This window comes from Lactuca saligna, chromosome 4 (assembly GCF_052625555.1).
Source record: "Lactuca saligna cultivar CGN05327 chromosome 4, ASM5262555v1, whole genome shotgun sequence".
Lineage (NCBI taxonomy): Eukaryota > Viridiplantae > Streptophyta > Magnoliopsida > Asterales > Asteraceae > Lactuca > Lactuca saligna.
The window spans coordinates 270,615,738-270,640,416 of record NC_136420.1 but is presented as its reverse complement, the minus strand read 5'-3'; the positions used below and the strand labels follow the sequence as shown (position 1 = coordinate 270,640,416).

The 24,679-nt window shown below is 37.7% G+C and overlaps 1 protein-coding gene across 1 annotated transcript; it reads left to right on the top strand.

Annotated features, from left to right (window-relative positions):
• The first annotated feature begins 14,767 nt into the window (after positions 1–14,767).
• Positions 14,768–20,882, top strand: LOC145040657 (uncharacterized). Its single transcript, XM_078988565.1, has 2 exons — positions 14,768–15,091; positions 20,808–20,882. Exons 1-2 carry the CDS (start codon positions 14,768–14,770, stop codon positions 20,880–20,882), a joined length of 399 nt encoding a protein of 132 aa, XP_078844691.1.
• Positions 20,883–24,679: the final 3,797 nt, after the last annotated feature.

Genomic DNA, 24,679 nt, shown 5'->3' with positions numbered 1-24,679 from the left:
ATCAGATAAGTTCGTGATTGTCTTCTTAGGCAACATTCTGGTCTACTCACGAAGCAAGGAAGAACACTGTCAACACCTACAACAAATATTAGAGACACTAAGGGCGGAGAAGTTATATGCAAAATTCTCGAAGTGTGAATTTTGGATCCGAGAAGTGGGCTTCCTTGGCCATCTGGTTAGCAAGGAAGGGATACACGTGGATCCCTCAAAAATCAAGGCAATCGATACATGGTCTGCACCACCGAAACCAACCGAGATTCGACAATTCTTGGGCCTTACGGGGTACTGCCGTAGGTTCATACATAACTTCTCAAGGATTGCCAAATCGCTTACCACACCGACCCAAAAGAGTGTGGCATTCAATTGAGGAGAAAACCAAGAAATATCATTCCAAAGGATGAAACGGGCTCTGTGCAGTGCTCCAATCTTATCTCTTCTGGAGGGAACTGAAGACTTCGTGGTTTATTGCGACGATTCAAATCAAGGTCTCGGGTGTGTGCTCATGCAAAGATGAAAGGTCATCGCCTATGCTTCAAGGCAACTCAAGACGCACGAAGTTAACTACACTACCCATGACCTCGAACTAGGAGTAGTGGTGTTTGCCCTGAAGATCTGGAGGCACTACCTCTACGACATGAAATGTACAATCTTCACCGATCATAAGAGCCTTCAACACATCCTCAACCAGATGAACTCAACATGAGGCAAAGGTGATGGGTGGAACTACTAAACGATTACGAGTGTGAAATTCGTTATCATCCGAGCAAGGCCAATGTAGTAGCAGATGTACTAAGCAGAAAAGAATACTCGGGTCGCCGGGTAAGGTTGTTAACCATGACAATCCATTCGCAGCTGACTACACAAATCAAGGAAGCACAACTAGAAGCCTTGAAACCAGAAAATGTGATAGGTGAAACCTTAAGAGGAATGGATAAAAACCTAAATTCAAAGGCAACGAAGCACATTATCTTATGAACTGGATCTGGATACCAAAGTTCGGAGGGTTTATAGACGTCGTCATGAACGAGGCACACAAAACTCGCTATTCTATACACCTCAGTTCAGAAAAGATGTATCTGGACCTTAAGAAGCTTTATTGGTGGCCGAACATGAAGGCTGGGATCGCTACCTTTGTGAGCAAGTGTCTAACTTGCGCCAAGGTCAAGGTAGAATACCAAAAGCCTTCGGGTTTACTACAAGAACCCGAGATACCCGAGTGGAAGTGGGAATGGATCACAATGGATTTCATAACTAATTTACCCAAGACAACGGGTGGTCTTGATACCATTTGAGTAATCATCGACAGATTGAACACATCCATGCACTTCCTTCCAATAAAGGAGTCCGACAAAATTAACTAGAACGTATATCAAAGAGGTGGTACGACTACATAGTGTGCCAACATCAATTCCGACAGAGATAGTAGATTTACTTCGTGATTTTGACAGTCCTTGCAGAAATCTCTAGGGACTAGGCTTGACATGAGTATGGCCTACCACCTACAAACCGACGAGCAAAGTGAAAGGAATATTCAAACCTTGGAAGATATGCTAAGAGCTTGTGTGATCAACTTTGGTAAAGCGTGGGATACCCCTTACCACTTATCGAATTCTCATACAATAACAACTATCATACTAGCATCAAGGTTGCCCCATTCGAAGCTCTTTATGGCCGCAAGTCCAGATCACCACTGTGTCGGGCCGAAGTGGGAGACATACAACTAGCAAGAGGGCAAGTCCCTAACAACACCCTCATTAGCCCAGAAATCATAAGATAAACAACGGAGAAAATTGTTCAAATTCGAGAAAGATTGAAAGCGTCCCAAGACCAACAAAAGAGTTATGTAGATAAACGATGCAAACCCTTGGAATTCTAGGTTGGTGACCTTGTTCTACCGAAGGTTTCACCCTGGAAGGGAATGATACGTTTTGGAAAACGTGGGAAGCATAATCAAAGGTACATCGGACCATTTGAGATCCTCTCACAGATTGGCTCGGTAGCATACAAACTTCGGTTACCACATGAACTCTATAACATACATCCTATCTTCCACATGTCCAACTTAAAGAAGTGCTTGTCTGATGAGACTCTCGTCATCCCGTTTGACGAAATCGAAGTCAATGAGAACCTCCATTTCATAGAAGAACCGATAGAAATCATGGACCGAGAAATCAAAAGAACAAAGCAAAGTCTCATTCCTATTGTGAAGGTCCGGTGGAACGCTAAATGCGGACCTGAGTTCACCTGGGAACTTGAAGATCAAATGAGGCAAAAATACCCGCATCTTTTCCCCGACCCTTAAGGTCCTCATCAAAACGAAAATTTTGGGATGAAATTCCTCTAACGGGGGTAAAATGTGAGAACCGTCAACTTCGGGTCAAAGTCAAAGTCAAGTCAAATAGAGTCAACGAGTCGAAAACAGAAAACCCGATATGCACTTGTTTAGTAAAATTTTCTTCATGATCATCAATGTACAAACACCTTATATCAATACAAGGTATCACTCGAAATATTCACAGATTCAGAAATTCAAAACCCAAATAGGGTAAGTGATTGGAATGACTCGATGAAACACTATTACTCACCCTTGGGGGTTGTGTGGATCTCATAACGAACCATAACGGGGGAGTGCAAACCCCGCATTACAAGGTTGAACACTATTAACGATTCTTAACAAGTCTCTTTAAATCTCTTAACTTTTCAATTAACACTGGGAGGCGCCCAATCGCTGTAGCATAGTCGAAAATTACTTGAGACGGTAGATCTCACAAGAAGTAGCAAAGGAACTGAAACCATCAATAGACTGAAACCATCAATAGACCGAAACCACCTTTGGTCCGAAATCAATTCCGGTTCAAAATCCTCTTTCGGTCTAGACTATTGTAGATCGGGATCGCTTTTGGTCCGAGGCCATGTTCAGGTTATATCACTATGGCACGACCCGGACTGCTCTCTATTCCATACTACCTTCGGGTCATTTCTAATCATAGTTCAATCCACTTTCGGTTCGTAGTCTCATGAACTGATACCTGTGCCACATTTCCCCTCAACCTCACCACTCAAAACCCAAGTAGAGCAAATCGAAAGGGACCCCCTAAGTCCGGAGCATTACTCTCTAAAATGTTGCGGACAATCTCCACGTGTTCCGAAATGCTTTTCACATTTGGGAACCCTTATCCGAAACCAACTCAATTTGAAAGAATCTGCATTCAACGAGCTTCGCGGCCTCAGAAGACCAAGGCCACTACGGATCCATAGGTGACTCCAGATTCATGAACGACTCCGAACAAACGTCCTCAACTCCGGTTGGACTTTTCCGATTCATGGGCACTTCCATTTTCTGCCAACCTTGAAGGGATAGAACACAATTTTGATGTCTAAAACCCATTATTTTAATCACATCCTTGGGAAATCCTAGTTATGAACCATATCTTTTGTACCAGATACTCTTCAAGGGACGGTTGACTTTCCCAAAAAGTTATGACACAACCTATTCCCTATAACCACTTTATGATTACTTTAGAAAACTATTCCCATGATGCCTAATTTAATCAAAATATTTTCCCCAACACCCCATTAGATTTACCTGCTCCAAATCCACTCATTATGTCCTTAATGCTTACCTATAAGACCCCACTCATATCCTTCAAAAGCACACTCTTTCTCCCTCCCTTTTTCTCTCTAAAAATCGAAGAATCTCCAGGAAATATTCTACTTTGACTCACTCTTGGGACTTCCCAATCTTCAAGCTTGCTCCAAGTGTTCTTGACGTGGAAAACCTCCCTCCTTTCACGTCCATCTCAAAGGTTCACATAAGGTGAGTTCATATCCCTACATTTTTACATTTTAATCTGATTTTATGGGGGAGAATACAAGTTACAACACTAAATTACACACTAATTTTGTCAATAGTCACCATCGGAAAGTTTGGTCCCTTTCATGGACTGTATTAAGCATCTTAAATTCTTTATTTCTTCATGCAAAACAATTGTTAATTTAGCAACACTTTGTATCATGTTGAAGAAAGTGCTAAGCAATAGACCTTCTATGTGTTGAATGTATTCTATGTTAGTTGACTAATCACGGTAAAAGATTTCATTCACTACAAAACATGAACAATAAACTATAATAGGTATAGTTTGTGGATTTCTACACTACGGATACAATGCAAAAATGGGTACAATTATGAATATATTCCTTATCAAGCATATATTAAACTTCCTAGACTCTCCTTTTAGAATTACTTTCCACTTAACCATACTATTATTTGATAAAGACTTCTACAAACATTAACTAATTATCAGAATAATACAATTACATGCCACTAAAATCAAACAATTTGTCGACTGAGAGACCCGACACTATAACAGTTAGACTCAAACGAGAGCTGCGAAATAGCGCCATTTAAGGCAATCTAAAACTATTTAATTTTAGGAGCATGAAACGTAGCGTACATGTCAAATAAATAACCAATATCAATATAGGTTCTATTAAACAAATACCAAGCAAATCTTGAGGAGTTTATTAGGTTACAACAATATGCACAATGCGGAAAAAACACATAACAATTAAGAAGGGCACATGCAACCTAAAAGGATCTATGTCTTACACTTTGAAGGAAACATACTTTGAATAAGAAAATCTAACATGAACCATAACAATTTCGAAATTAAAAAATCAATGTTAGATACCTCAAACTTGTTATAACAAACAAGTTACTTCAATCCTTCCTATGGAGAGCTTAGAAAGCTAGCACCAAAAGGATGATGCCTCTAATGGCTCATACCCAAACCCTAGAACTAAAAGACAAATGGGGAGAGATGAAAGAGGTATAAATTTCGTTTAACACCTATAAGGGAAGTGTATGCATGAATTTAAGGACCCAAAGGGTCATATTTATAGCTAGGGATCACAGAGATTGCCTTTCCTTGCTTAAGGGGTCATATTCAAAGCAATTTTCCTTATCGGCTTTAGGAGGCTTTCAAAAACCCTAGAAACCCCCCCATACACACATACACAAAACCGTTCACCATATAGAACTATCTATAATTGCCTTTCTTTGCTCAATTATGAACAATTACAATTCACACCTTGCACCTTTAATTAATTCTAATTAGTCCCAAATTAATTCCAAATTAATTCTGATTAATAATTAATCTATTCTAATTGACGTCATATTAATTTATTAACCATATAACTTAACAACTCAATTATTTTAACAATTGATCTCATATTAATTTATTCATCACATAATAAATTAACAAGTCAACTATCTAATTCCAATTAGTTTATTAATCATATAATAGTCTAGTAAATCATCCTCTCTCTTTAAAATTGTCATTCTAATCAAGTTCTATTTATGACGTGTAACATCCAGTTTTGAGGAATGATTTATTTTATTTTAAAATTTTGACTTTTAGGAGTCGCCACAACGTGGGAAGGATGGCCACGATGTGGCAAGACATTTTCTGGTCGCGAGTCTCTTTGACTCGCCATGACGTGGCAAGGAAGGGCAGGGCATGGCCGCCACTAACGTCTTAAACCCTAATTATCCAAGTTATGCACCCTATTTAAAGGAATGAGGAGGAAAGGGTTTGCTCACCGTCAACCTCCACCACCCTCTTTAGCAAAGAAGAAATCCTAATTCCTTTTACTCGATTGTTAAAGCTTTCTTTAGTGCTTTTGAGAGTTTTGAAGGAAGAAGCAAGAATGAGTAAGCTAAGTATCAATAAGAAAGTCCCCATCTCCTTTACTTGCTTGATTATGGACCCTTGTAAGTGTTCAAGGCTCCACTTTTTTGAGGGTGCTGGATTTTGTATTTTGTCCCATTTCTGCTTGATGTTGTTAGATGGGATGGTGAGATTTCATGATGATTGTAACTTTATGATTATGTGGATATGTTGGAGTAGTTCATGGTTTGGATCTGAATTTTGGTGGGTTCTTTGAGCCATGCATAATATTTTGGTCATAACCCCCCCACCCCATTTTAACCAAACTTGAGTCCAAGACCTGCATTTGACATGCATGTCTAAAAAGCACCAATCTTTAAGTTGGTTTTAGTGCTATAAGCTTTTCTAGAGTAGATGGGCTTGAGACTTAAAGGATTAAGTGCTTCTTGGTTAAGCCCATGCCATGTTTGTGTATTTTGGACCTAAGATTTGATATCTAAAGTTGGAAACTTTATCCATTTAAACAATAAAAATGATCAGATATGGACTTTGGAACCTTTAGGATAAGAGGATTCGGTGTAACCTATTGAGACACTTTGAACCTAGTACCCATAGTGTGGCCTAAGTTGCCACGACATGGTAACTGGGGAAAACACGTCTGTTTTGTCATTTGAGGGCCACAATGTGCCCAAGGATGGCAACGATGTGGTGAGTCAACTTTGAGCGTTGACTTTGACTTTTGACTTTCGGTCAAACCCCTAGTTTTGGAAGGAAAGCTAAGGGTGTACTTTGTACAACTATATAGGTGGTTTATAGCATCTGCATTCGCATCAGTAAGAGTAATAGCAGTTGATCATCGTTTATTAGGCGAGTCCCTTCACTATACTCGTGGTTGAAGGTACCAATACCATCCTATTGGATTATGTTTGTAGGATGATAATTATCTTTGTGACACTTGCTGATATGCCTGTATGTTCTTGTTGTCTTTGTGTCTCTTGCTGATATGATTTATGCTTAACTGTTGGGGTAAAATAGACCCAATACCGGTTGAAAGATACTGAAGGGGGTGAAATAGACCTAATACCGGTTGAAAGATACCGAAAGGGGTAAGATATACTCAATACCAGTTGAAAGGTATCGAAGGGGGTGAATAGACCCAGTTGGTTGAAAGATACCGAAATGGGGGTGAAATAGACCTAGTTTTTGCTTTGAACTTTTATGTATGTTTTGTATGGGATATTTTGTCGAAACTCACTAATCTTTGTGCTTACAGTTTTATGTTTATGGTTTCAGGTACATGATTTGTACTCTTATAACTATTTTATGCATAATCACATTTTCATGAATTTTGGAATGAATGAATGATGTTTATGTCAGTTTAAAAAAAAATTTTACATAGTAATTTTTGGGACATTACACGTTGGTATTAGAGTCTTGGTTTGAGAGATTCAGGCATACTCTCGGGTGTTTCTGAACTCAAACTGAGGAATTGGTAATCTTTTTGGAAGAAAATGGTTTTAATAAATAGATTATATTAAAAAAGAGGCATGAGGCGTGCACTCAGCCTAGATCAAGTAAGTATTTCCCAAAATACTCATACATGTTTATTGTTCAGTATATGTATATGTGTATAGGCATGCTATATTAGGGCTAAGGATCTGGTCAGAATCCTATTGTAGGATGCTAGGTGGGATGCTTTGTATGCCGGTTGTATGGACCTTTAGAACTGCATGCTAGTATAGATTTCAGATGACCTGTTAGAGTAGCCTGGTTAAGTAGTGCTCTAGTTTAGAACTTAATACTTGAATGTTGTTTGCTTTTTGATTCTAGGGACTCCACTGGTATCAGCTAATGATTAAGCAAATACGTTAGATTACATGTTGTGGACTAGATAATTCTTGAAGGTTAGGTTCAAATCTATCACACGACTCTTGTTTGAGTCCAAAAGTTGTAGGGTGGGACCAAGCAGTAAAAAATTATCTAGTTTCGGTAACATGTAATTGTATTTGTAAGGTAGTTAAGAGGTATTGGATAGAGTCTCTTCTGCAGTTGATGGCAGAGAGTGGTGGGAAAGGAACCCCATGAAAGCTTGGGGAAATGTTTTAGCGTATAGGGTGCTCTATATTACGAGTGAGGTAATAGATACTAAGGAAGTCACTTGGGGGAGTCGAGAACATTTTTTAAGAAGGTATAGATAGGTGTGGAAGGTAGTATTGGGCCCGAACTACTGAAAGCACATGATCTATACCTGAGACAAGGAAGGCCTTGATGATTTCAAGAAACTTCAGTAGTGTGAACCTCTTCGTGTGTGTACTGATTGTTTATGTAATATGTTTCATCATGGTGATGACACGTGGTGGAGCAGGAGGTTCAGGATCTGGATCTGGTTCGGGCACCGAACCAATTGACGAGGGGCTGTGCGAGTTCATGAGATCTAAGATTATGAGAAGCATCCTTGATGCGAACCTGGTGATGTTCGGGTCGATGAAGGAGGGTATCATTAAGTTGATAGAGGAGTGCTTCCGGAAATTTAGAGCCGAGTTGGATGACAGACAGTATGAAGTCCGCCCACTTTCCTTCAAGGATATCAAGGGATGCGGGGTGCTAGAGTTCTTTGTGGTCGAAGGTGATGTTTGTTACAGGCTGTCTGAGGGAGCGAGCCTAGGACTGATGGGAGGAGGTTGGTTATGCTATGGGATCACCAAACATTGAGGCCATGACCATGACCTAGTTGGATTTTTTGATAGGTTCCGAATAGAGTTTTCACCGGCTGTTGAGGTGCAACAACCGGTAAGATAGTTTCAGGATATGCATCAGATGTATGAGATCGTGAAAAGATCACCGCTAAGTTTTGAGAGGGAGCTTTATTGGTACCCAATATGCTGCAAACGAGGAGATGAAGAAGACTCGGTGCCAAGACATGCTGAGATCATATATCAGGGAGTTTTTTCGCTATCCAACTATTCGACATTGGAGGACATGATATCCATGACATGAGAGCAGGAAATCGATTTGGAGCACATCAGAAAGAGGAATGCAGGGTAAGTGTGGATGACTGAGGGTTCAGCAAAGAAACCCAAGGTTTATGATTCTGGGTCGAGGGGCTGCTATGGCAAGTGTGGCATAATGCATGATGGGGTTTGTAGGACGGGTGGTTCGGGATGCTATAAGTGCGGTAAGTCAGGGCACTTCAGCAAGGATTGCACTGCCACCACCACCACTACCCGTACTTCAAGCTTGATTTTCTTTCATTGCAATCAGAGCAACCACAAGAAGGCCGATTACCCGAGGTTGTAGAGGTTCAACATGCAAAATTCCAAGAAAGGATATTGAGAGACAGTAGTAAGAGACTAATTGGACTTAGTCAAAGTACCTACTTGGACAAGGTGTTGAAGAGTTTCGACATGTGGAATTCCAAGAAAGGTGATTTACCGATCCAGAGCACTGCCAAACTGAGTAAAACTCAGAGTCCAAGTACAGAGGCTGAGATAGCTGAGATGAGTTGGTTACCATATGCTTCCACTGTTGGCTCGATCATGTGTGCTATAACTTGTACTCACCCTGATGTGGCCTTTGCTTTGAGCATGGTCAACAGATATCAAGGGAATCCTGGTAAGGCTCACTGGACTACAATAAAGAATATTCTCAAGTACTTGCGAAGGACTAAGGACTGGGTTCTTGTCCTCGGTGGGAGTGATGACTTGAGGGTGATAGATTATAGTGACGCCAACTTTCAGACCGAAATAGGTAATTTCCGCTCTCAGTCGTGCTGGGTATTTACCCTGAATGGAGGAGCAGTTACTTGGAAGAGTTCCAAGCAGGAGACCGTAGCTTATTCAACGTGCGAACCAGAGTACATAGCAACAAGCGAAGCAACAAAGGAGGCGATATGGCTAAAGAACTTCATTGGAGACCTTGGATTTGTACTAGATATAATGGAGCCTGTGGAGATTTTTTGTGACAATGATAGTGCGGTTGCCTTAGCCAAGGAACCAAGGGATCATGGGAGATCCAGGAACATTGACAAAAAATATCACTTCATAAGACACAAGATAGAAGAAGGAATCCTCGTGGAAAAGATGGTATCATCAGAAGGGAACCCAAAAAATCCCCTCACGAAGGGGCTGAATAAGGTTAAGCATTTGCAGCATGTGAGGCGCATCGAGCTAATAGACGATATTAGTTTTAATGATTAAATAGTTATTTATGAAACTTGTAATAGATAAAATGTAATTGACATTTGATGATGAAGTAAAAGTTGTTTATTTATGAGTAAAGTTACTATCTTGTGTCATTTATTTACTATTGTTTCGATTTTGCATGTTTTGACTTCCTGAATAATAAGATTATTCAAACTGTCCATAGTCAATCATACTTTAGAAGTAGGTATTGAATTAACACTGTCATGAATTTGGCTTGTAGATTGTATGAAATGGTTAGAAATTACTTTGACATTCATGAGTGCTCATAAGTTCTGAGTATTTGATTAAATCGACGCTCACTTGTATCACTTCATGGAAATAATCTCGAGTGATCGTGAGATGATAATATCATGTAAGCCTTCAAACCAAGAGATATGAGTTGTTAAATATGAATGGGTTGTGCATTGATAGTACGAAAACGCATAAGTAACTTGATGTTATAAAACGTGTTGTTGTGTATGATTTGGAGAATAGTTAGTACAATCATATGAGTCGAAGTTTATCTATTCCTTTTAGTCCTCGGAGGACTAAAAGTGATATCTTGGACACCTCAATATTTTTTTTGTCTTATGTTCCGGGCTCGGTCAAAACTTAATTGATGTGTTCGATTAAGTTCTATGTCAAACAAATCGAAAATCGGGAAACAAACTGCTGGACAATAAGTATGATGTTGTTCCATGTATTTGTCTGGTTGATATCTTTAGAACAGAGGATTATATGATCACTTGTCTAAAATAACGCGTTCCAGTTCAACAAATTTTTAAGAGCTACGATTGCTGGTTGGTTCCTGAAGTCGTACTTGCAACTCTAGTTATTAGACTTATCCAAGTGAGAGACTATTGGTTAAGGTATCTATGTCCATAACTATATTTGGTATGTAATTGACCCGGTTTAGCATGGTTCATTTGGGTTGCACTTCATCGGAACAATTTGGACTTTTGAGAAGAGGATAATTATGATTTGTTAATATATTATAAGTTATAATATATTAATATGAAATCATATTATTTAATTAGTATTTATCAAGAGTTAATTTGGTATTAATTTTTTGTGATAAAAAAGAGACTAATTAAATATATAGGGATTGATTCTGTAAATCATTCATTCTTATAATGTGGGCTAATGATCCATGATTCCTTTTGTTGGGCTTAACCCATGTGGTGACCCATGGATACTCCATGGAGGTTAGAACCCATGGATCACGAGGAATGTGGAAAGTCATGCACATTAGGGTTTACATGGTGTAACCCTAATGTAACCATACTATATAAGAAGCCCCCTGGTTCAAGAAATTGGCACCTAGAGTCTATACAAGAGTGTGGCCGATTTTGTGTGCTAGAGTGTCCTCTTCCAAGTTTCCAAGTGTTAGTGGTGATTTGTGATTCCACTTGAGGCATTCACACTATTGATGCTAGGCTCTTAAAGCTCCCAGCAACAAGCTACAACATCTTATCTAACTTGGTTTATTACCCAAGTATCAAAGTTTTGTATGCTAGTTAGGGTACTACCTTGGAAAATGAAAGTTTGCATGTATAATAAAGAAAACATAGATCCAAGGTATTTAGGGTTGCATGTACATCTTAGGAGTCTTAGAATGCTCTAAACCCATCAGAAACGTTATCCGCTTCAGCAAGGGTATCGAGAGTTCATCGATAAGGGTATTAATGATCATTCAGTGGAGATAACTGATGATCATTCAGTAAGGGTATCGAGAGTTCATTAAGGTTATACTCTTGAGCAGTTTCATGAAAGATATCTGATTTATTTGGTTCCTATTCCTTTGAGTGGAGCAAGGTCATTGTGTGGATGGACTGGTTAAACCCTAATGGGGAGACGATCGATTGTAGGCTCTAGTTAGTTCAGTTTTGAACTCCAAGTAGGGGAGAATTAGCTATTCATGGTAAAGGTGCTTAGCATGGAACGAATCTCTGTTCAACTATGAGATTTAGGAAATATCTTCAGCAAGGTTGTTCAGATTTTGTGGCTTGTGTATTGGACATTAGGATGGAGAGAAAGAGGATGATTAAGGATGTGTCGGTCATTCAAGAGTATCAAGATGTATTCTCAGAGGACTTTCATGGATTGCCCCCAAAGATGCAGGTGGAGTTTTGTATTGATCTGGTACTAGGTACGACTTTGATAGCTAATGCACCTTACCGGTTAGCACCGCCAAAGTTGTAGGAGTTTTGTACACAACTACAGGAGTTGTTTCACAAGGGGTTTATCAGACTGAGTAGTTCACCCTGGGAGTACTGATTTTGTTTGTTAAGAAGTAGGATAGCTCCCACAAGATGTGCAACAATTATCAGGAGTGGAAGAAGCTAACGATGAAGAAACGTTATCCGCTTCTGTGGATTGATGATTTGTTCGAGTAGTTGCAGTGTGCATCTTAGTTCTACAAGATCGATCTGTGTTCAGGATACCATCATATGAGAGTTAGATATGAGGATGTCCAGAAAATTGCTTTTTGGACTTGTTATGATTATTTCGAGTTTGTGGTGATGCCTTTTAGGACCACTAATGCCCTGCCGTATTCATGGGTCTCATGAACCATGTGTGTACACCGATCCTGGATTGGTCTGTCATTGTATTTATTTTGTTTATGGTATCCTGGTCTATTCTAAGATCAAGGAGTAGCATGAGGATTATCTACGAGAAGTTCTAGAGACTCTGAGGAGGGAGAAGATTTATGTCGAGTTCTTCAAATATGAGTTCTGGTTGTGCAAAGTGTAGTTTTTAGGGCATCTTGTCAATGAGAAGGGGATATTGGTTTTTCCGGCCAAGATCGAAGCCGTGATGCAGTGGGAGGTTCCGAAGTCTCCATTTGAGATTTAGAGCTTCTTCGGTTTAACAGGGTATTATCAGAGGTTCATCGAGAATTTCTGTAGGATCGCAGTCCCATTGACCAAATTGACGAAAAAGTTAGTTATTTTCCATTGGGGGCCTGAGCAGTAGGGGTGTAAACGAGCCGAGCCGAGCCCGAGCCTGACAAAGCTCGAGCTCGGCTCGTTTAATTTGAGGAAGCTCGAGCTCGAGCTCGAGCTCGATTCGAGTCTTAAAATGAAGCTCGAGCTCGGCTCACGAATAATTTAGTGGGCTCGCGAGCCTAATCGAGCCTAAACGAGCCTCTATGTGTGTGTGTGTGTATATATATATATATGTGTGTGTGTGTGTGTGTATGTATATATATATATACATATATATATATATAGAGGCTCGTTTAAGCTCATTTAGGCTCGCGAGCCCATTAATTGAAGCTCGGCTCGAGCTCATTTAATAAACGAGCCTCATATTTAGGCTCAAGCTCGGCTCAGGCTCGTTTAATTCGATCTCGAGTCGAGCTTTTAGCGAGTCGATCCCGAGTAGCTCACGAGTAGCTCGGCTCACTTACACCCCTACTGAGCAGCAAGCGACATTTGATAATTTTATACAGAGGTTGTCCGAGGCTCTAATTTTGACTCTACCAGAGGGTGTGGATGATTTTGTGGTATACTGTGATGCTTTGATCTCGGGTCTGGGTGTAGTACCGATGCAGATGGTTCTAGTTATTACTTACGCTTCGAGGAAGATGAAGCCTCATTAGGCGAACTATTGCACTCATGATTTGGAGTTAGGGGTGGTGGTTTTCGCCCTCAATATTTGGCAACAATACCTCTATGGGTCGTTGTACCATCTACACGGATCACAAGAGAATGAGGTACTTGATGGATCAGCAAAATCTAGATATAAGGCAACATAGGTGGTTAGATGAAGTGAAGGATTATGACTACAAGATTTTATACCACTGTGGAAAGGCCAATGTGGTGGCCGATGCGCTAAGTTGCAAGGTGACTAGCACACCTATACGAGATTTGTGTTTGAGGATGATAGTGATTAATCCACTTTTGGAGCAGATTCGCGGGGCCCAGGTTGATGCTATAAAAGAGGAGCACCGGAAGAGTAAACGCATAGTGGGTGTCAAGTTACATCTATTGATTATGATAGCCAGTGATTTTTGACATTACATCAGAGAGTTTGGGCTCCGTATCTAGGAGATGCTCGTCAGATTTTGATGGAGTAGGCGCATAAGTTGAGATTTTCTATTCAGCCGGTGCGACAAAAATGTACAGAGACCTTCGAACCAATTATTGGTGACCCTTCATGAAGCGGGATGTAGCTTCATATGTGGAAAGGTGCTTTACTTGCAGGAAGGTCAAGGCCAAACATCAACGACCTCATGGAAAAATAGAGCCATTGGATATTCCTGTTTGGAAATGGGAAGAGATAATGATGGCCTTCATCACGAAGTTGCCACAGGTAGTGCGGGGGGTGGATTCTATTTGGGTCACCGTGGAATGATTGACCAAGAGTGCGCATTTTGTTCCCATTCAGGAGAGCATCTCTGTGGAGAAGTTGGTAGATGTTTATATCCGAGAGGTTGTGGCACAACATGGGGTTCCAGTATCAGTGGTCTTAGATTTGGATGTGCGTTTCAATTCCAGATTTTGGAAGAGATTTCATGAGGAGTTGGGTACTTGTATGCACTTCAACATGGATTTTCATCCACAAACCGATGGTTAGAGTGAGCAAACTATCCAGACTTTGGAGAATATGCTTAAGGCATGTGTGCTGGAGTTCGGTGGTAGTTGGGATACGTTTCTCCCATTATCTTAGTTTTCTTACAACAACTATCACGTTCGTATTGATTGACCTTCTTTTGAGATTCTTTATGGGAGGAGGTTTCAGACCCCAATTTATTGGGGAAAGGTCGATCAGCAAGTAATGGGTAGCATAAAGGTGGTGCTATGGACTATCAAGTTGATCCAACATGTGCGTGTGAGATTGTAGACCACACAAAGTCTACAGAAGAGCTATACAGATAGATGCCGATCCGATTTAGAGTTTCAAGTCGGAGATATGGTACTCCTGAAGGTTCTAACTTGGAAAGGTGTCATCCAGTTCAAGAAGCGTGGCAAGCTGGGCCCCAGATATATCGACCCTTTCAGGGTTATTTCCCGGGTGGGCATGGATGCATATCATTTGGAGTTGCTCGAAGAGCTCAGTTATATCCACAACAATTTTCTCGTTTCTCAACTACGGAAGTGTTTGGTTGATGATTATGCAGTGGTGCCTTTGGAGGATATTCAGGTGGACAAGCGCCTAAATTACATAGAGAGATTGGTTGTGATCATCGATAGGAAGACCAAAGCATTAAGAAAAATGGTGGTGAAAGTAGTGAAGGTGCAATGGTAGTACCGGAGAGGCTCAAAGTAGACTTAGGAACCTGATGAGAAAATTAACGACCACTACCCGGAGCTATTTGCAGCAATGGACTTTGAGGACGAAGTATGATTCAAGTAGGGGAGAGTTGTAGCATCCGGTTTTGAGGTATGATTTATTTTATTTTAAAATTTTGACTTTGGTGATATTTCGTAATGGTTTCAACTTTATGAATCTCTGGATCATTTGGAGTAGTTTATGGTTTGGATATGAAGTTTGGTGAGTTGTTTGAGCCATTCATAAGATTTTGGTTACAAACCCCCCATTTTGACCTAAGTTGAGTTCAAAACATGCATTGGATATGCATGTCTAAAAGCACCATTCTTTTGATTAGTTTTAGTATTATAATCTCTTTTAAAGCATATGGGATTGTATGCTTAGCTATAAGGGTGAAATTGTAACGTCCCAAAAATAAAGGATAAAAATTTCATTTTTATTATATTCAAAACATAGATGTAACTTGATCCAAACATTTAAAATCATTTCTAAGTAACACAATTATCAGAATTAAATCCCAAAATCACATATTACAGAAAACATGGGTGTATGTGTTGTGATCAAGCTGGGCCCTTCACTTCCGAACTGGTAACACCTGAAGCCAAAACTACAACTGTAAGCATGAAGCTTAGTGAGTTCCCCAAATACCACATACCATACATATCAAACAATCCTTACATAACATACATAATTATGAGCTATACATATCACACAAAAACATAATCAATAGGAGTGTTATGTGCCAACCATAGTCTTGCCATTATGCCACGAGCCACCTCGTGGTCTTCCTTGCTAGGCCGGGGGCCACAACCCTGGGTCTTATAGACAAGTGCTAGGAGCCACCTCTTGGTCTTCCATACAAGAGTCATAAAGACAACTAGAATACAATTCTACCATTAGTAATCAATTAACTACCAGAGTTCAGACTCTGGTCTTGCGTACAGATTGCCAAGGTCCACCCCCTGGTCTTCCTATATTACACAAACCAAATAGGCGGGAATTGGTGCCTTCGACCCATAGAACAGTGAGGAGACTAATCTCGAATGTTGAAGCTCATAGCAAGAAGTCCTTAGATGCTGCCCTGCCGGCTTCCCGTGCTATCAATGCCAACAACACACCCAATTAGAAATTGGGATCCAAACTATAATCCATAATCCTCACTTACAGGTAAAATGACCATTTTACCCCTGGTCCAACTTGAACCAAAACCAGGACCCAAACCAAAAACCAAAAGGGCCAAACCTACACGATTCATAAAAGCCCATGAATAGCCCAATTTTCCAAATTGGACCCAACCCCATATGGGCTTTATCCTAAAGCCCATTAATTCCCTAGTCAATAACGTACCTCAGAAAACCTAAAGATACCACAAGGCTAGGCCCAATAAAGAAACCCCATAACCTAGTCTAAGAAGAAGTCCAATTCTAAAAACAATTCCTCCATCCAGAATTCTAATTCTCAAAGCACAAGACCCAAATCCAAGGCCCAAGGTCCAAATGTGACAACCAAGGCCAAAGTGGCACTCGACCATTTATGGTGGGCGAACAAACTGGTAAATTGAGTGTATTCACAAAGTCTTCAATATGTGGGGAGTACTTATGTTTACGTGGGGTGTACCTGCAATCTCTCCAAAACTTATTTCATGACTTAATCCATTAAATCCTTCTATAAAAACCTCATAATACCTTCCAACTAAGCTCCTAATGCATAAAGTCGACACCTTTATGCATTTACATGTCTCAATGAGACCCAATAACCATTTTAATCCATTAAAGCCCAACAAGAACATGCATGGACCATATCTAAGCATCAGATAAGCGTTTTATAAACTTATAACCTCAGATCTGCTAGAAGTGGCAAATCAAAGCTTCTAGTGTGGTGTCCAACCACTAGATCTTGCTCATGAGGTCAAAATGGAACCAAAACCCACATAATCTTAGATATTATCATCTAATTAGCAAGCTAAGAACATTTTACCTTTAAAGAGCTGGAAATGGAGCAAAGAGTCGAGATCTACAAGCCTTCCTTGAACCACCACCTTGCACCAAGCTTCTACTTCTTGAATGATCACTAAAACCCACCAAAGATGCACATAAAAAGGCTTATACAATCTTGGATGAGGATACAACTCGAGATTAAGTTTATGATAATGGAGGATGAAAGAGAGGGTCACACCTGGGACTTAAGGTGTTTAAATAGTGAGCCAACCCTAAATTTTAGGGTTTTAGGGATCCTACACATACACTGGGCGTACAACTCCAAACCCGTGTTTCACTTTTCTAACATTACGCTAGGTGTACCCCAGCTTACGCTGGGCCTACTCACGCGCATGGAACCTTTGCATGCATGGGGCTGAAACACAAACTTTTTCTACCAAACTTCAATAATACCATAACTCCCTCATCCTAGGTCCGCTTCTAATGAACCTTATATCTGCGAAAAGATGGCGAGAAGCCCTACACTCCTAACCATACCCACAAACATAAAAACCTCCTGATAAAACCCAAAATCCATAAAATATCGAGATATCCAATTACAATTATACCCTTAACCTCCAAAGACAACATCAAACATTTGGATCACTTAAACCATAACACCTACACCCGAGAAGGGCCAAATTCTTTCTTTCCCAAGGCCCTAAGCCTCATAACCTTTGAATATTAGGCCCCAACCTTGAATAAAGAAGCAAGTCCGAAACTGAGTGTTATAGATATAGACCTAGTATCGGTTGAAAGATACCGAAGAGGGTGAAATAGACCCAATACCGGTTGAAGGATACCGAAGGGGGTGTAATAGACCCAATTTTAGCTTTGAGCTATTATGTATGTTTGATATGAGTTATTATGGGGAAAATCACTAATCTTTGTGCTTACATGTTTATGTTTACAGTTTCAGGTACTGCTGGTTCGAAAGGGAGGGCCCGACATGATCGCACCGCATCCAAAAGCATTATGCATTTTATGACATTATTTGTACTATGATAATTATTTTATAGATTATCACATTTTAATGAATTTTGGAATGAATGAATGATGTTTCTTTTTGTTTTAAAATAAAAATTTTACATAGTAATTTTTGGGACGTTACATGAGGGCAACCCAAAAGGACTTTGCTTCCAATTACAAGAATATACCAATTTAGTTATGATCTTAGACACCTTAATCCAAAAATCACCCACTTGGATAAGTCTATAACTATAATTGCAAGTATAACCTTGAACCAAATAGCAAAGTGTGCTTTCCAAAGCCACTACTGAACTCTGATTTAAATCAAACGTTGGCCCTAATATATGTGATTAGTTATTCCTTCGTTCTACAAGATATCTTATGAATAGAATTATGTACTAAATGATGAAACTCATGTTTATTTATTTGTTTCATGATTTCCCGATTCGTGATCAAATTCAGACTACAAAATCGAACGCCTCAGTTTAGTTCAGACCAGGTGCCTGGTTTTTCATAGATGAGCTTAAATCACCAAGGGGCCAAAAATAACACTTTTTCCTGATAAGGAAAAAGGAATGGATAAATGTTTACTACATAAATGTAATCTTTATCGACCAAGTCATACATCACATTACATTTTATAACATCATGTTATCGATGCGTTTTCATAATACTAATGCACAACCGACTTGAAAATTACAACTTATGTATCTATTTTTTAAGAATAGAAGATACTATCATCTTAGAATTAATCGTGATTGAATTCGTGAAGTAATATCTAAGTGTGGGTTTATCCAATTCTCAAAATCTCCATTTTCTAAGTACTCATGAGTATTGTAGCAATCCCATCCAATGTCCAATCTCTATGGATAATCTACAATCAAATCATGGCAGTCTTGATTCACTACTTACTTCCAAAAGTATAAGCGTCTATGGAATTTCAAATACTAAAATTATTTCAGAAGTAAACATGCAAAGTGAAACACAATAATGAATTAATTAACTGTGGTATCATACCCATTGAACATAAGTAATTCCTATTATTTAATCACCATAAAAATTACGAATTTATATATTCTATCATGTTTCAAGTAATCAACTAACCACTTGAATTAGATAACATCAGTCATGTCATGTTATGAACATCCATACTATGCCTCTCAATGGTCTTTCCTTTGTAAACATATCGACTAGACATTACTCCAATGATTCTCATTTCACAATTCCAAATTCTTGTCCTTATTTAAGATGTAGTGGATTTTTTATCTTGACATGCACTGGCCTACTGTGATGTCGAGGTTCTAAAGTCATAGAGACTGAGCCTTATATATTACATAACGTTCCAATGAAATTTTTTACTCAAAAAAATTCCATGGCTATGAATTTTCAATTCAAGGTACACTCCTAGAATACGTCTCTTGCATTAAAGCTTCCAACTCACATGTAGATTTTATAACCAATTCTTATTATGGAAATATTTCCATATACCTTTCTTCCATTATGGAATCATTTCCATATTCCTATATGGCCATCAATTCTAACCAAGAATCGTCTCAATGTAAAATATGTCACTATGGTCCTTTCAAAACAATACCATACTTCCAACTATCCACAAGCTAACAATCTTTAGTAAAACCTTAGATTGTTCTTGACAGTTTGTTTAATAACTCTGGCCACTTAAAATTCTAGTCCCTTTTTCTCACAATGCTCATAGCATTTGAAAATTTTTAATAAGCAAATATTATAACATATGTAATTGTTCCTATATCCGAAGCATAAGAGACTCGACTCATTATATCTTATATAAGGATTTGATATCTATTCGATCTCTTGCTATAATATTTTCATATAGAATCTTATATGTAGAAACATTTCAACACACTATTTATTTATGATTTTGACTAAGTTCTATTAAAATATAGATCTAAATCTTTAGATTCATAATGATATATGAGTGCCCCCTCCCTTAAGTCCACTATAGCAAAACAGTTCCCATCTCTTGTAACTTGAAATCTAGAGACAATGTTATTTACGAATAATATTATCAACATGCAATACCAACATAAAAATTATGTTCCTACTAGCTTTGAAATGTACTCAAGCATCAACCGGACTTCTATAAATCAATACCCTTTGACTTTCTCATGGAAGTGCAGATTCCTATTTTGCGATGCTTCATCATGCCTCTATATAGGCTTCTTAAGCTTATTCACTTATCTAGATAGTGTATGTGTTCAAACCCTTTCAAGACATGATAAATATATCTCCTAAAAGTTTAAACAATTCTTTGCTATTCCACATAATTCAAAATATGGAGAGGGATCCCGTAATCATATTGTGAATTTGAGAATGCAATTAATGCAACCAATATCCGTATTGATATTTATCAGATCCTTAAAATCTATCAACAAAAGTGTATCCTCATAATAAATTTCATGAATTAGAGTGAAACATTTGTCACTTATATTTCAAGGTGAATACGTTCTTATCCATGTGAATCTATCATTTCCAACATAAATTCATAAAACAAGGTTTACTACAAACCAAATTCAAATTCAGTTTTTCTTCATGGACCGAATTTCGCCAACCTAAATTTCTTACCTTCTGCTAGCTCAAAGTTCCTACAAGTGCTTCCATATTGTTATCAGCTCACCTATATTGATCAATGTACTTTCACTGACCAACATGCTTAGTTTTTTTTTTTTTTTTTTTTTTTTTTTTTTTTTTTTTTGTAGTTAAATGAAGAACATACAAATGATAATCATTGCCAAATCAACTGGAAGTGCTCCAAAATAAGAATGTGTCAATAAACACAACATGTTTTCAACCTTAGGTTGCATGCTAGTGATAACTAAAAGGATCATTTTCGGTTGACTCTTGAAACTCTCAAGATCAATACGACTCCCACTTCTTGACATATAATTTTTCTCTCAAGAAACATTCCTTGACGAGCTAAAACAAATATGCAAAAGTTTGTGCAGATTCCCGACATGATAACAATCTTCAGAATAGGATTCAGTTCATTTTTTGTTTCCCGACCGCTGAAAAACATCATAACTCTAGTTCTTAATGTGCGTGAGCGAGAAAGTATTCTTACTCCACATATTATGAGGTATTATCATCCTTCTTGGTTTGAAATGAATTTTGAAGATATGTTTTACTAGAGCATGACTATAAAACTTGATTAGGAATGAATCATGACTCATCAATGATCGGACCATTTCCAGTAATGTTTGATTCCTCTTCTTAGTCATACAATTACACTAAGATGTTCTTTTAGGATCAATTGTGATACAATTCACCAATCACTAAGATGATCATAAAATAGGATACTAAAGTACTCTCCTTTCCTTTTAGATTAGAAAATCTTTTATCTTTCTGCTTAATTGATTATTCTATTCGTTTTTCTACCCTTTGAATCTTTTCAAAGTATCATAATTATGTTTAATCTTATAAACACAATCATATTTACTGAAGCATCAGTAAATCATGATGAATAAAGTTACCGTGGTGGATCTGAAGAGTCCTTATCAACATGTACTAGATCCATTAGTCCTTCCTCTGCCTCACATAAGCATGTTAAATATGATTTAAGTAATAATTTTCCAATGAACAATATTCTCATATATTAGACAATTTGAATTGTACAACACCAAGTATCTGTCCGGTTGGTGATGGGATTTCTTTTTACCTGGTCAATTATGACAATACTCTAAGCGATATCATAAGAATCAAATCCATAATTAATATTGATATTATATGAAACATAACCAACACTTTCAAAATGTCATTAAATAGAAATAAGATAAGGCAACTATGTAAACCAAAACTTTTCTTTTATTGAAATAAAATCAAAATTGGAGCTTGTCCTTACAATGAATGAACATGACATTCCCGAGTTCAACTTAACGAGAGAAAAAAAGGAAATGGATGGAAATGAGAAGAAAGTAAAAGAAATGGTGTTTCCGAGTTTCATTAAAGGAAAGAAATGGAAAAATCATTTTGCCTCCTAACTTTCCGTTCGATTTGGAAGGATTTGGAAAGAAAGAACAAAATGATCAATTTTCCTTCCTCTTCTTTGCAACTTGGAAACACAAAAAAATTATTTTACTTTCCTTTATATTATTTTATCTCTGTAGTTTATTTTTACTTCTTTTCTTTTCTTTGTTTAAACTCGGGAACTAGGTGGAAATGAAAAACTATATTTCTAGACATCTCCACAAAATAATATCAATCTACTAAATTATCCTAACTCCTTAGTAGTTACTCCACATTTTGACCATCGAACCATGTGACAAAAGTCCATTTCTAATTATCAGATTTAGATCACTTTGCTCAAGATTCTTTCTTTCCTTTTGATCCTGCAATAACATCAAAATGTGATCATCAGATTACGTATGACTTTATTTTTCAGAATGTGTGCACACACAAAATTTTCATATTCATGTTTACATGACAATATGGCTTGAGTAGTTTCCTATCTTTCAACTTGACAAAAACGTGATGTTGGGAGGGTCACAAAAGGAGGTGGTGGAAGAGTTGAAGAGAGACAATGTGTAGTTGCACCATTTCCTAAGGAATGGATGACATTTTCACATTGGCTTGAAAGTGGAAGACCATCTCCACAAGATTGAGGAAAACCATTTCCATAAAAACGAGGAAGATCATCATTGTCTTGATTTGACATCTAAAATTAGGAGAAGAGGGAATTCAATTTAGATGATTTTAATCCTTAATTATTAACCCATAAACTAAATTATGGCTAGGATCCATATTATCGATCCGAACTTTGAAGAGGGATGCCATCAAATTACGAATCTATTTTAGGTAAGTAAGGCTTTTACCAATTTCAATCTTATGAAACTCCTAGATCTTTTGAGATTCATTGAATCTTATCAATGACATGTTTAATCTCAGTTTATGCTCTCACTTTTGTGACTGGGATGCCGGGGATCACAAACGAGATGTCAATAAGCATGCAAACCCACTTGATAACCTCGAGGTAATTATCATCTCAGATTGATGTGCCGGTTAACCACACATGCCCCATTAACATCAATAATTTTCGAGTTGTGCCATCATTTCAACTTTATAGTTCCACATTAGTGTGCCGGTTAACACGCACACTCCACTAACAAATTTTAAAGAAACAATGCACGTTTTCATGGATTAGCATACAACTTCACATTTTTCCTAAAGTAACTAGAGTGAGATTTTAAAAGAAGGTTCTAGTACATTAAAAATTATACCTTTAATCCGATTATGTCCTATTTAACCCGTTCAACTAACGACCCTCAACCACATAGGAGAGCGGTGAGTGAGAAGGATACACATTCAATGGTCATTGTATAAGCCATTTCCTTATACCCTCTATATAGCTTGGCTTCGTGAATGAGACTTACTAGTGATTCACATGGCGTTATATAATACATATAGTAATTAACTTTTAAGAAATATATATAAAATGTCTTTTAAAACTTTTCAAAATACTAGGTTTAAATATTAATTATCTGAATTAAACATTTAATTAATTAATCAATTTAAACCTATAATGGATTTATAATAATCTTTTAGTTAGTCTTATAATTAAATTAATTATTAGATCCATTAGGATAATATTAATTAATCATTATCTTGTCTAAGATTATCTTATAATATTTAGGGTTTTTATTTAATCATCTAATATAATCAAAAAATCAAATTGTTGCTGAAATCAAAACACATAATTACGAAATAATGACCACACAAATCAGATTACAAAGAAAATCCTGAAAATTTGGATATGAGCTTAGTTCACATTGTGAAAGATGGATTGTCACATCATGAAGACAATTTTTGCGAAAAATATTTGTTCGATTCAACAAATGTGCTTTCAGTGCAAGACACCTCAAGTAGCTCTAATACCACTGATGGGTTTATGAGGTTACAACAATATACATAATGTGGAAATAAATACTTAACAATTAAGAAGGTAAAACCCAACCTAAAAGGATCTATGTCTTACACTTTGAAGGCAAAATAATTTGAATAACAAAATCTAACATGAACCCTAACAATTTCAAAATTAAGAAATCATGGTTACATACCTCTAAATTGTTATAGAAAACAAGTTACTTTAATCTTTCATTTGAAGAGCTTAGAAAGCTAGAACCAAAAGGATAATGTCTGTAATGGATCACACCCAAACCCTAGAACTAAAAGACATGTGATGAGAGAGTAAAGAGTTATAAATTTGATTCAACACCTTTAAAAGAAGTGTATGCACAGATTTAAGGAGGCTTATCAACTTTGGGAGGCTTCCAGAAACCCTAATCCTCCCCTGTTCCTAAAAAAACCGTTTACCTTATAGAACTCTCCAGAATTGTCTTTCCTTACTCAACTATAAACAATTACAATTCACCATTTACACCTCTAATTAATTTTAGTTAATCCTAAATTAATTCCAGATTAATTATGATTAATAATTAATCAATTCTAAGTGATGTCATATTAATTTATTAATCAAATAAATTAACAAATCAATTATTTAGTAGTTGATCTCATATTAATTTATTAATCACATACTACCTCCGTCCCAAATTGATAGTCCACTTTTGAATTTTGAAGT

What these genes read in the sequence shown, in the direction of transcription:
- LOC145040657 (XM_078988565.1), top strand. Translation starts at nt 14,768, where the DNA reads ATGGTACTCCTGAAGGTTCTAACTTGGAAAGGTGTCATCCAGTTCAAG. An exon ending in TGGTGGTGAAAGTAGTGAAG is followed by an intron (nt 15,092 to 20,807) that starts GTGCAATGGTAG and finishes TTTTTTTTGTAG; the next exon opens with TTAAATGAAGAACATACAAA.